At 42.2% G+C, this 13,846-nt stretch overlaps 1 protein-coding gene and 1 long non-coding RNA gene across 3 annotated transcripts; one reads left to right on the forward strand and one right to left on the reverse strand.

Annotated features, from left to right (window-relative positions):
- The first annotated feature begins 964 nt into the window (after positions 1-964).
- On the forward strand, positions 965-1,864 carry LOC148350890 (uncharacterized). Its single transcript, XR_015853065.1, has 2 exons — positions 965-1,072; positions 1,489-1,864. It is a non-coding gene; the product is annotated as an uncharacterized LOC148350890 (long non-coding RNA).
- A 4,506-nt stretch (positions 1,865-6,370) lies between these two features.
- tmem119b (transmembrane protein 119b) lies at positions 6,371-12,881 on the reverse strand. 2 transcript variants are annotated; one of them, XM_088356156.1, is made up of 2 exons: positions 12,741-12,881; positions 6,371-7,445 (listed from the first exon to the last, which is right to left on the reverse strand). In XM_088356156.1, exon 2 carries the CDS (start codon positions 7,430-7,432, stop codon positions 6,767-6,769), a length of 666 nt encoding a protein of 221 aa, XP_088212282.1. In that variant the 5' UTR covers positions 7,433-7,445; positions 12,741-12,881; the 3' UTR covers positions 6,371-6,766. The 2 variants fall into 2 exon arrangements, with proteins under 2 accessions (XP_088212282.1, XP_088212281.1); XM_088356155.1 differs by lacking the exon at positions 12,741-12,881 and having other exon boundaries at positions 6,371-7,483.
- Positions 12,882-13,846: the final 965 nt, after the last annotated feature.

Here is a 13,846-nt window from a genome sequence, read left to right on the forward strand (position 1 = left end):
GTCCCCAAAGTACAGCCTGAGGGCTGGATGCGGCCCATCTCCACATGTAGTCCGGCCCCCTGAACAATTCCAAAGGGCGATTTGACGCACAACAGCGTGTGCGTTTTTTGTTGTCATGGGATTCAAATCCAGGTTGTGGCAGTGAAAGCACCAAACTCTTACCACTAGACTACCATTGATACAGATAACATACAAAAAGGCATTGCGTTTTATCTTTGGTTACGGTACCAGAGAAGCAGGTTGATTTTGTTGCGTATTTTAAATATTTTAACATTCCATTCTGAGCTTTGTAAAATTATTTTCATTGTAACATATAAAAAGCACAACACAGTAACACTCGTCGTTGGTACTGTGTCTAAAAATAGTGGGATAATGAGGAAAAATCTACTGCCTCCTCACAGGTCGCCAATACCACTGGTGGTACAGTGCTCAGACAAATATGCTGATCTTAGACCTGTTAAGACCGTACATGGCACAAGAAAAAGTCTATGTACTATGGACTTTTTTTCCTGTCAAGAACCCCACAGTGTTATTTGGTTATCCATCCATCCATTCATTATCTTCAGCTTATCCAGGGTCGGGTCGCAGGGGCAGCAGCTTCAACAGGGAAGCTCAGACCTCCCTATTCCCAGTCACTTCATCCAGCTCATCCGACGGTAGGCGTTCCCAGGCAACCTGGAGACGTAGGCCCAATCCCATTTCTCTCACTCGGCCCTGAGGACCCTCCAGTGAGGTCCCTCGAAGAGGAGTGCCCTCCGCGAGTGAAGTGCAAAGCGGAGATGGTTTGGTCAAGACTTGCAAGGTTCCACCCCTGTCCAGGAGATGGCGGTAATATTAATTGGCTGTAGACCTCAGTGACGTAATGGTCTACGTCACATGTAAACAACTCGAGTCTCAACCTGTAGTGTGTCAGTTGGAGAGTTCGTGCAACGTTAAAAATGCCCGCTTCTGCTGTGTTATTACCGATTGCCTGAAAGCTCATCATTTTTTCCGTGTCTCCAATCAACGGAGGAGAAATGTGCTATACTGAAGACAGCTTCGGCGCTATGTAGTGCTGATTCATCTTTACAAGGTACGTACACTCATTAAAAAAATGACCCGTTCGGTCAAATACAGTAAGAGTTAACATACAATGCACGTTCACATAATACCCTATGTTTGTGTAGACATAAATGGCAATCTACTTATTAGTATTTTAATGCCATTTTATGACATATAGTAGGGGTCTTGAATCTGTGACATGACGAAACGTAAACAAACACAAGAACAGTCCACCTGACCCTTTAGCTGACATAATATCGTCACCAAACTTCCCTGTACGACCCAAAAACCTTAGTTCATAAGGAATTTAATTCAAAAGAGTTGTCATTGAATATAAAAAGGTCATTTCAACATTTTTTCATGATGCTTACATCACAGTTAAAGCGGTCTTTTTCTTTTCTATGCCCACATTTATGTCTAAATTGTTTGTTATCTATTGTGTTCCAGAGTGGCTGTCCCATAAGCGTGGACAGGTTGGACAGGAATGTTCCCATCCTGTGCTTATGGTTGGATGTGGAGTCAGAACTCATTCAGGACTTAAGGTTGAGCAAGAAGGTTATGTGGGCCCTGCAGGAGCTGCTAAAGAGTGAACAGGGCCATGGCTGGAGGTCCTGATCTACGTGTACTGGCTGGTCCACGCTCTGTCCTACCGTGTGGTGTCACGGGTCTTCAGGGTTCCCAGGTCCACCGTACAAAGAATTGTCCACAGTTAATATGGAATAAATTGCCCAAAAGCCATATTTTAGGCTCTGGAAGTCAGACCCACATTTGCATTATGTGCTTTTCTGCATTACTATTCAATAAACATCTTCATTTTGAGTAACACCTTGGTGGTTTATTTCATAATGATGTGAGATACTGTGTGTGAACTATGTGACTGTTGGACAGAAAACAACTAGAAATCACTCCAGCTTAAATAATAGTTTACTTTCAGAAAAACAAACTCACATTGGGCCAAAATACATAATAGTAAATAAATAATGTGTCACAAATTTTAACAAAAATATACCAATACTTCCATAAAGCTGGAAACACAAACTGGAACTTCATTGAGTTCTTAGTAAAAATAAAAAAAAATCCTTTTATAAAACAAAGGGAAACATTGCAGAGATGTCACTGTTCTGGAAATTTGTCCACGAGCTTCCCAAAAAGGACGGGAACCGCTCAGTTTTGGCCACAGTTTCTTCGAGCCTTTTCCTCGCTCCGGCAGACTCCGCTTTCAAAAAGTCAAGGAGTGTATCGTGCTTCCTTTTTTTCTGGGTGATTTGGGGTTTGTCGCCGGATTAGAAGGTGCCAACGACGTGCCCGGTGGTGTGGATGGCGTGGTAGCTGTGATGGTGACCAGCTCTTCCACGGGACGTTCTACAGTGGCCTTTAGGTTGGGTGGAAAAAACAAGAATTACTTAATGCTGATGTATTGTACAAAACAACTGTGTATAGGATGCTCAACAAGTTGATATGAGACAGGAAATTATAGGATGTGTTCTGGATAATTATTTGATAGTGAATAGATACAAAAAAATGACATGTTATTCTTATGGCTGTAAGAGCCTTCTATTGGCCAGCATCACATATGAATTAATTAATTACAGCGTTATTGTTACAGTGTTAATGTTACTGTGTACCTGACTTGTTAACCTGACTGCCCATTTTGCGCATCTGGTTAGCTACTCTTCTTGCACTATCGGCACTATGGTAAAATACTATACGTAGCCAAAATACAATACAACATTATTTATATCTGTACATTCAAGGAAACTGTGGGGGTCAGATGCATCGACATTTCGTTCTGTATACACGTGTACTAGAATGACAATAAAGTAGATCTGAATCTGAATCTGAATCTGATGCTTTAGAATTGTCTCCACATTTGGACAACATTTTGAGATGGTAATTAGTTTACTTAATATGTGTTTACAGAGAAGGCAGTGGACTGTGTGATAGTAATTTGTTTCAACTGTATTTCCACGTGAAATTCGGAGACATTACTCATAATGCATGATGAAAACTAATGCATTCTGATCTCACATGAAAGAATCATATTGTAAATAAAACACGACACCCGAAATTGTGTGCAGTAAACAAGGGCTTATGTCCAGAACGGTATTCTGACTATGCTCCATGTAGATGTATAAGCACGACTCGTTTAAGATAAAAACGGGGATGGGCTGAACCGTGATTTTCTGCACAGTTATCCTACTTTACAGTTTGTAGCGTGAAGATTTTTTTTGCCAGCTCCCTTGGTAGATTAGTGCACTTCGTAAAGTAGCGATTTTGCAATGTTCGTGTTTTAACGCGAAAATACGATTTTCTATTGCATTTACGTCTAACTAAGATATCTCAATACATTTTGTTGCAAATACATGCGTGGTTGTGGAAAACTACTTACATTTCTGCGGTTCCTTTTCGGGCATGTTTGTTGATATTGAGAATTCGTAAAGCCTTCTGGGTAGTCACTTCGCTGCCAAGTGAGGTCGAGAGCCCCCTCGGTCTTGAAGTGGCTACGACATGGTTTGAGGGCACTTCTGCCTCGGTCTTGAGAGTATCGGGACACACCCCATTTTCACGTGAACGCGCAAACCGAGTGACTAGGGCACATAGCGAGTGAAAGTGCGAAGAATGGGACTCAGCCGTAGTCTCTCTAGCGTGTCCTCGGTCTTCCCCAGAGCCTCCTGTCAGTGGGACTTGCCCGAAACATCTCCTGATGGAGGTGTCCTGGAGGCATCCTTATCAGATGCCCTACCTACCTCAGCTGGCTCCTCCCTGATGACTGAGCTTCTCACCTTATCCATCTAGTCAAGATGGCGGCGCGTTGGGTAGATGCTGCGGCTCGGGCTCCAGTTCGTCTTTTGTTTTTCAGTGTCCCCTGATCCCTCTTATTTTCCCTTCGACTCCCTTCGCATTTACAATAATATCCACTACATCCCGAGGGATATACAGAGACCACCGGATCTCCCTGGAAGATTTGCCGCCTGCCGACAATGACAACGACGGAGAAAAGGCTGAGCTAAGCTAAGAAGGCGACCACACAGACCAGCGCTCCCAAGCATGTTCAACCAACGCCAGATCCATCCGTCCACAATGAGTGAATTGAGCTGCGGATCGCCACCAACAACGTCCGGAATTGGAGGACTTTTTTTTTTGCCATCACGGAGTCTTGGCTTTCCCGACGCCGCATTACATCACCGGCTCGAACGAGACGAAGACTCCGGTAAAAACAGGGGTTGGAGACTACGCTCTACAATAATAGCGGAACCATTGACACACACTGCTCACTCGATATGTAGTTTCTAGCTATGTACCGGGAGAGTTAACTGTGGTCTTTGTGTTTGCTGTATACTTTCCACCGCTAAGTTTCACCAGATGCTAACGTTAGCATAGCGCTGAATCTCCTGCCCGCTGCTAAACAGCAGCTTGCACTACCCCAACGGAGCTTTATCGTCGACGGCGACTTTAATCGGGCATGTTTATGGACTGTACTCCCAAATCCATTCAATTGTGGACTGAGCAATTCGGAAAAACGCTGGACTATGTGTAATGTAAGATCAAACATTCGGTTGTGTCCGGCAACTCTGACACTCGATTATGGCTTTCTGGCAAACAATATTTTTTTTTTATATTGAGGCACTCCTGTGTTTATTAAATTTACTTTGTTACAAACTGACCCTGGTCCCTCTTTAGCGAAGGGGGGAGTTATGTGGCCCTCAAAGAAAAACTTTGGAGACCCCAGGCTTAATGCAACAGAAATTGAGTGTTAAAAAGCACAAGGAAGTCCAAGTGACCATCCCGCACCATTTCTCTTCAGTCTCTTGCCCAGCTTTTCACAACATTGATTTCCCCAGAGATGTGCAAGTTTTCATCCCACCTATTATACGTGAATTTGAAAGCAGTAAGTACTTACAATTACGTTTTTTTATTTAGTATAGTTTGACTCACTGCTTTAAAATACTGTTTTCTGATGTAGCTTTTAATCCTGGCACATTCTTTTTTGCAATAATTGAGTTTCAGTGTTGTTGGTTTTTCTTTCCTTGATTATCCAACCATCCATTATCTGCACAGCTTATCCTCAGTAGGGCAGGTCCCTATCCCAGCTATCTTTGGGCAGTGGGAAAGGGACACCCTGAACTGGTGGCCAGCCAGTCACAGGACACATTGGGTCAGACAATTCACTCGCTCTTTCACACCTAAGGAAAATTTGGACCGGCCTATTAAGCTGACATGCATGTTTTTGGAATGTGGTAAGAAACCGGAGTGCCCGGGGGAAACCCATGCAAGCATGCAAACTCTGCACAGAAACACTGGTAACTGGATTTGACCCCATCACCTCAGAACTGTGCCGCGGATGCGCTAACCACTCATTCACCGTGCCGCCCTTACTTGATAAAAAAAAAAGAAAATTGATGATCTTGAAAAAAATTCCTGTTTTAGGTTTGGGAAACTATCACATGGCTATGTTCAATCTTGATCTAGAAGTATTTTTAAAAACATACATTTATATGACAGTTCATGTATTTTTATTACCTAAATCAATATTGTTTTTTTGTTTTTTTTTGAATCAATGGCGTTTTTTTTTTTTTTACCAAAAGTAGGCTTTAATAGTACACATCGTCCCTCTAAAAGGGCCTGTGATAAAACAAAGACATTTTGTTTTGCCAGTTTTATGATAATAGTAATATAAAACGTTTCAAAAGTAAAGGATGATTCTTGACATAGGTTATTGTATGGTATGATAGATTGAACCATCATAATTTAAAGGTTTAGCTTCCAAACTCTGGAAAATCTTGATTTTATCTGTCAGTATGGACGATTACAAGAAAAATTATGATGAACCCAACACTAAAGACATCTAAAGAAAGTATTGATTGAAAGTACTTCCTTTAAAAAATTAATTAGTGTGGACCGTATGAAAAATTCACAAAGCAAACAGCATCAACACGGAAACACTTTTTTTGGGTAACAATTTATAATGAAAAAATCCTGATTTGTAATCCCCATTTACACACCTAAAAATGTGTTTTAAAATGTACTGTGTATTATTTTGACCTAATAAGGTAACTAACTAATAATAATAACTCTGTGCCAGGATTCAAACCAAGACTTTCGGACAGGCTAGGCACACATTATACGCAACATTGTTAAATGTAAGAACCCTAAAATGTTGAACATGCTGGATGATTTTAGAAACACATTTTCATCTGCGGAACAAATAAATTGATGTGGAGGGCCATATTTTATCCCAAGGCCTCATATTGACAACAATTCACTTCTCAAAAACAGGTAATGTTCAACCTAAAATGTTTGCTCACCAATATATAAGTCAACATACACGTTTTCCCCGTATTGCATACATTTTTTTAATTCCAAAATGTGTATTACAATTTTTGTACTGGAATTTTCTTATCTTGCCTGTTTCAGCTCTAATCCAGACGGTCTTTGTCACTGATGGCAGAAAACGAGATTGCTAATGTTGTGGCGGTATCCTTTAGTCTGTCTTGCGGTTAGTAAATAGGTGCTGCATTGTGTTCATAAGGTTTATTACATCTTCATAAGTGGAATTGCAATCATTAAGAAGGGGGGGCAATTGGCTGAGTATGCATCAATCGTGTGTGTATCAGACATGCTGACTGCTAGTCCTGCCACGCTTCCAAGTTTTCCAAGTTCTCCTTGGAGAAGTGAAAAGGAATTTAAAAATACGAACGTTTCTCCCAAAAATGTGTAGTCCTTTCTAGAAGGCTGTTTTCTCCCCTGCAATAAGCTGCAGCGTTGCTGTGTCGTTATGAAGATGCAACGATGGCGGCCGCAGATTACGGATGACCTGCGGCTCTTGAGAATCATCTCCAGGACTCCCCACCGTAGCGCCCTCTTTCAAGGGTTCCATTGCCTCGACGGCTATTTCCGCAACAGGGCTCTGCGGAGGATCATCCAATTTCTCTTTCTTGGAGGTGTCCTCCAGAGTTTTGGTCGGAGTTCTCAGACTCTTTGTTACCCTCATGAGCTCCGCCTGGAGCTGTTTGTGCGAATCAGTGAGCTGGCTTTCTCTATTATTCAGAGTTGTCATTTTCTTCCCTGGAATTTCATGGAAACCTCTCGCTCCACCGCTTGTGTCCCGCTGGTCCACGTACATCTTGGCGGGGTACGACGAAGGAAAGTAGGCATGGGACTTGCGCCGACGTGTCAAGAAAAGTACGCCGCAAAGGACCAGGAGCGCGAGCAGGACCAGACATGCCAACACCAAGACCAGGACCAGGTTCTCCCGCAGGAAGTCTGCAACCTGGCTCAGGATGTGCGACGACGCGGACTGCTGGTCCAAAGTGGTGCTGGCGGTCGTGATGTTGTCCAGATCCTCGAGGTCAGCGCTGCCCTCGGCCGGGTTGTACAAAAGTAATTTCATTTCCCTCCAGTATCTGGAGACGAAACAACAGTCAAATCTCATACTTCATTTCACTTCTGAAACGTGACATCACTGACAGAAAGGGCCTTGTGTCAAAAATATTTCATGACATCACATCAAAGCAACGCTTAGGCGACCAATTGGATTGTACTTAAGCCTAACAATCGTAGAAAGTAATAAAGTACTTGTAACGGTTCTTAACAGAAGAAATAAGTCCGTGTATTATGACATAAAGCATAATTGGGAGATCAAAATACGTTCAAAAAGCTCATATTTTTATAGCGCGTGTGCGGCACAGTTCTAAGGTCTTGGGAACCTCCTGTGTGGGTTCAAATCCAGCTATACCGGACTTCCTGTGCAGAGTTTGTATGTTCTCCCCGTGCTTGCGTGGGTTTCCTCCGGGCACTCCGGTTTCCTCCCACATTCCAAAGACATGCATTTCAGGTGGATTGACCGGTCCAAATTGTCCCTAGGTGTGAATGAGCGAGCGAGTTGTCTGACCCTGTGTGCCCTGCGATTGGCTGGCAACCAGTTCAGGGTGTCCCTCGCCCACTGCCCGATGTTTGCTGGGATGGGCTCCAGCTCCCCCGCGACCCTACTGCAGATAAGCGGCGCAGCTAATGAGATGAGATGAGATCTGTTATCTGCACTGCTTACCCTCAGTAAGGTTACAGGGTGCAGGAACCCATCCCAGCTGTCTTCGGGCAGTGGGCATAGGACACCCTGAACTGGTTGCCAGCCAGTTGCAGGGCACACAGAGACAGACAACTTCTCTCTCATTCACACCTCGGGACAATTCGAACTGGCCAATTAACCTGACATGCATGACGTCGGAATGTGGGAGGAAACAGAAGTGCTTGGAGAAAACCCACATGAACACAGGAAGAACATGCAAACTCTGCACAGGAAGGCTCGTAGCTGGATTTGAACCCATGACCTCAGAGCTGTACCACGGACGCTGCTAACCACTCAGCTGCCGGGCTACCATTATGAAATATCTACCTATGCAATTTTGTATTCGTGTGTGTATATAAACTGGAAAAATGACTTTGACATGGAAAATATTTCTGAAGGTTACAACAGTCAGCAATTAGTAGGAGGTGTACAGGCCTCAGATTTGAATTATTTCAACACATCTCAGGATAGCACTCGTCTCTCACACTGCTCTGGTGTGATTTTGGTCCATTCTTCTTCCAGCCTCTTCCACAGTTCGGTGAATGTAGTGGGTTTCTTGTCAGTGGGAACTTTGTCACCAAGGATTTTCCAGAGGATCTCTATTGGGCTGGGATCAGGACTCACTTTTTAGGAAATTCTTTGGCCTTTTTGCTGTGTGACATGGAGCATTGTCCTGCATGAAGATTGCAGGCTGATTGAGTGATGAACGAAAGTAAGGAACCAAGTGCTGTTGAGGAAGGTCCAGATAGACGTTTGCATTCACTCTGTCATGTTCAAGAGGCCCGACACCTGCTACAGAAAACATGCCCCAAACCATGACACTTCCTGTTTCACCTTTCACTGACTTTTTTTTTTACACACTTTTGGTTTAGTCTTTCTCCAATGTCTTGCCATACATAAGCTTCCTATCAGACCCAAATAAATTAAATTTGCTTTCATCACTGAAGTTTTTCTCTGTCCAAACAACATGCTCCTCAGCATAGCTCAGTCTAGCTTTTTGATATATTCTAATGATGATAGGTTTGGTTACTGCAGTGGGGGCCTTAAGTCCAAATGTCTTAAACGGCTAGACAGATCGTTATCATGCTTATGTAAAGCATGTAAAGCAATGGCTTTAGTGTGGAAATGATTACCTATTGACATCCATGGACAAACAGCCTTCTTGGGCGACTTGAATGAGTTTGAAGTTTTGTAAAGATTGAATATTCTTGAAATCACTGATTTGAAATGATCAACTTGTCTTGCTATGGCTTATTTCATCCCTTTAGTTTTCATCTGGACAACCTGCTGTTGGAGGCTTTCAGTCTCTTTAGAACGGCCCGCAACCTTGCAGTCAGTGAAACTGGCTGTTAGAATGCCAGTTAAATAGGGGTCGGCAAATAATCAAGGAAATGGCACCATCTGCTAAATTAGCACCATTTAATGGGAGGTGCCTTAAAGTGTTCTCTAAATTTTATCAGTGCATTTTTGGCAAAATACAGTATTTTGATTAAAATGCCTTTTATGAGAAAGTGTTGTAGAAGCATGGTGTTCATATAACAAAATGTCCTTATATTGTATTCAATCATTTGTAAATTGTTCTCTAATGTACATAATGACCACCCCCCACCCTCCAAAACCATGTCACGAATCTTGTCTTTTGAAGACAGATTTTTTATATATATATATATATATATATATATATATATATATATATATATATATATATATATAGTGCATCCGGAAAGTATTCACAGCGCTTCACTTTTTCCACATTTTGTTATGTTACAGCCTCATTCCAAATTGTATTAATTTAATCTCTTATCTCAAAATTCTACACAAAATACTCCATTATGACAATGTGAATTTTTTTTTTTTACTTTTTTTGAATTTATTAAAAATAGAAAACTAAGAAATCACATTTACATAAGTATTCACAGCCTTTGCCATGAAGCTCAAAATTGAGCTCAGGTGCATCTTTTTTTCCACTTATCATCCTTGAGATCTTTCTACAGCTTAATTGGAGTCCACCTGCAGTAAATTCAGTTGATTGGACATGATTTGGAAAGGCACACACTTGTCTATATAAGGTCCCACAGTCGAGTGTGCATGTCAGAGCACAAACACCAAGCATGAAGTCAAAAGAACTCTCTGTAGACCTGCGAGACAGGATTGTCTTGAGGCACAAATCTGGGGAAGGATACAGAAAAAATTCTGCTGCTTTGAAGGTCCCAAAGAGCACAGTGGCCTCCATTATTCGTAAATGGAAGACATTTGGAACCACCAGGACTCTTCCTAGAGCTGGCCGGCCTTCTAAACTGAGCGATCGGAGAAGAAGGCCCTTAGTCAGGGAGGTGACCAAGAACCCGATGGTCACTCTGTCAGAGCTCCAGCGTTCCTCTGTGGAGAGAGGAGAGCCTTCCAGAAGGACAACCATCTCTGCAGCAATCCACCAATCAGGCCTGTATGGTAGAGTGGCCAGACGAAAGCCACTCCTTAGTAAAAGGAACATGGAACCCCGTCTGGAATTTGCCAAAAAGCACCAGAATGACTCTCAGACCATGAGAAACAAAATTCTCTGGTCTGATGAGACAAAGATTGAACTCTTTGGTGTGAATGCCAGGCGCCATGTTTGGAGGAAACCAGGCACCGCTCATCACCAGGCCAATACCATCCCTACAGTGAAGCATGGTGGTGGCAGGATCATGCTGTGGGGATGTTTTTCAGCAGCAGGAACTGACAGACTAGTCAGGATAGAAGGAAAAATGAATGCAGCAATATATAGAGATATCCTGGATGAAAACCTGCTCCAGAGCGCTCTTGACCTCAGGCTGGGGCGAAGGTTCATTTTTCAGCAGGACAACGACCCAAAGCACACAGCCAAGATCTCAAAAGATTGGCTTCAGAACCACTCCGTGAATGTCCTGGAGTGGCCCAGCCAGAGTCCAGACTTGAATCCGATCGAACATCTCTGGAGAGATCTGAAAATGGCTGTGCACAAATGTCTCCCATCTAACCTGATTGAGCTTGAGACTTATTGCAAAGAAGAATGGGCAAAACTGCCTAAAAATAGGTGTGCTAAACTTGTGGGATCATATTCAAAAAGACTTGAGGCTGTATTTGCTGCCAAAGGTGGATCAACAAAGTATTAAGCAAAGGCTGTGAATACTTATGTAAATGTTATTTCTTAGTTTTCTATTTTTAATAAATTCAAATAAAGTTAAAAAAAAAATTTTTTTCACATTGTCATAATGGAGTATTTTGTGTAGAATTTTGAGATAAGAGATTAAATTAATACAATTTGGAATGAGGCTGTAACATAAAATGTGGAATAAGTGTAGCTGTGAATACTTTTCGGATGCACTGTATATTTTGATATATCAATCAATATAAGGGCAGCACGGCGGGGCAGTGGTTAGCGCATGTGCGGCACAGTTCTGAGTTTGTGGGTTCGAACCCCCTGTGTGAAGTTTGCATGTTCTTCCCGTGCTTGCGTGGGTTTCCTCCGGGTACTCCGGTTTCCTCCCACATTCAAAAGACATGCATGTCAGGTTAATTGGCCGGTCCAAATTGTCCCTAGGTGTGAGCGAGCGAATTGTCTGTCCCTGTGTGCCCTGCGACTGGCTGGCAACGAGTTCAGGGTGTCCCCTGCCCACTGCCCGAAGATAGCTGGGATGGGCTCCAGCACCCCCCACGACCCTACTGAGGATAAGCGGTGCAGCTAATGGATGGATGGATGGATGGATATTAAAATAAATGTTTTTTGTTTTGTTGGTGTGGAAAAGGAGTCTAGGTATCCATCTTTAACAGGCAGTCAGGTAGGTTACCCTAGATATGAAAAATGCCCTTAAAAGCTGAATCACTCAGCATTTTTTCAGCAGGAAAAGAATAAGATGATGACTGAACATCTGCTTTTAAACTTCAAGTCAACAGTTTTCTTCTATTTTCTCTTTGGATTCTTTGCATGTTGAAGTTAATCTTTTCCATACAATGTATATGTAGACAATTACGCAATCTGGGCTGCATTTCAGCCAGCATTTCAGGATCTTAGTCTCTATCTGGACTTTGTCTTACTCTGCGGGTTTTCCATTTTCATGTATCAATGCCCCTGCTAAAAGGGAAATGCCATCTAAAAGTGTTTTTGTGTCTCAACGTGGGTGATGCTCTCATGCAGTCATGATAATGAATCGTGGTTGTTGACCGCTGGGTAACACAAAATAATACTCACTGTCCCTTTAAATAACAATTCGTGTCATTTTGTATTTGTCTTTTATTCAGTGAGTCTTCTACTGTGGAGAAAACGATTATCTTTTATATATCAGAGAACTTTTTCCTGTAGAATTATTTCCATAGTCTGTGTTGGAGCCAGGCCAAGTGAAACTTTATCTGGCCAAAGGGGGCTGAGTTTCCTCCCCCCAGCCCCCTACCCTAAAAAAAACACAGGCCTGTGTCGTTTAGTGTGACAATATTCAAGTAGAAGTAAAAGGTTCCGAAAAAGATCCATCTCCAAACATACAGAAATGCACATTTCAATATTCTGTATATAAAGTAAATAAAAAATGGTGGAAGCTCCTTTGAAAGCATCACAGGGACTTCTGGTGCTGCATTTAGGGTGATGTTTCTTTTCATTGTATGACGGATGGAAAGTACTCACCAGGTAGACGAAGAAGTCCAAATGTCGTCCTTGTGGGTAAAAGTCAAAGCTTCAATGGTAAACTGGTCCACATGTGCGGAGTGGTGGCGAAAAGAAGCTGAAAATTGTGAGCGGATCTCCCTACCTCTCTCTTTCCTCCAGACTTCCCTCTTCCCTTCTTCCTCCATACTCCTCCCCCCGTCCGGTCTTCACAGATTGTTCTCATTAGCCGGGAATTTACATTGTGCAGCTGAGGTGGAGGTAGGGGCTAGCCGTGGATTTCGCTCAGCCTTTTCTTAAAGCCCCAGTGTGTAATATTTAACCACTAGATGGCACTGTTTTATTTGGTGCAAGGGAGGGCCAGTGCCACAGAGCTAAGCGTGGCGACTGGATGACAAACAAATATGGTGGCGACCTTATTGGGGATTCCACTGTTTAAAAGAAATACAAACTTCTCGACATATTTTTGTTTTAAATAAAAATTAACATTGGTATTATCGTTAATGTATTTTCAAGTATTTAAATCAATGTCTGTTTTTCGTGGATGAAAGCTTTTCTTACCCCTGGAAAAACTAAATACTTCACACCGTCTCTTTAAGGTTATGATTACAAAGAAATAACGACATTTTGTTAAACAGAAATAAACTATTCACTGATTTAGGTGGTCTTAGATCAAGGCTGGTCAAAACCTTTCAGTTGCAGGCTGCATTTGGTTAAAAGGTTTTTAATCTCTCCTGAATTTTGTTTTGTAATCACATGCAGGGAAAAGAGTTTAGCGTAGGTATCTTAGCTGGTAAAACAGTTGGGACAATAGCATCAAGCCTTACCTGGTACCAGATCAAATTTGATCACAATCTGAAAAATCAAACATTGTATTTTACCCATTTTTCTAAAGGTATGTCAAAGCGTTTCCAAAAGTGGCCATTAAAACCTTTGCAATCGTGTATTTTATTTTATTTTTTAGACATTGTGAAGGAGTTGTAAATGTAAATGTACTCCATGATTGTGCACACTTGCACTTGATAATCACATGTAAAATTGGATCCCGGGTTGCATTTGCACAGCTCTGATTTGAATACACCAACTAAAATGGCATAGAAATATGTTGAGAATTTCATTGGCTAACC

This window comes from Urocampus carinirostris, chromosome 16 (assembly GCF_059441175.1).
Source record: "Urocampus carinirostris isolate Australia breed hairy pipefish chromosome 16, RoL_Ucar_1.0, whole genome shotgun sequence".
Classification (NCBI taxonomy): domain Eukaryota; kingdom Metazoa; phylum Chordata; class Actinopteri; order Syngnathiformes; family Syngnathidae; genus Urocampus; species Urocampus carinirostris.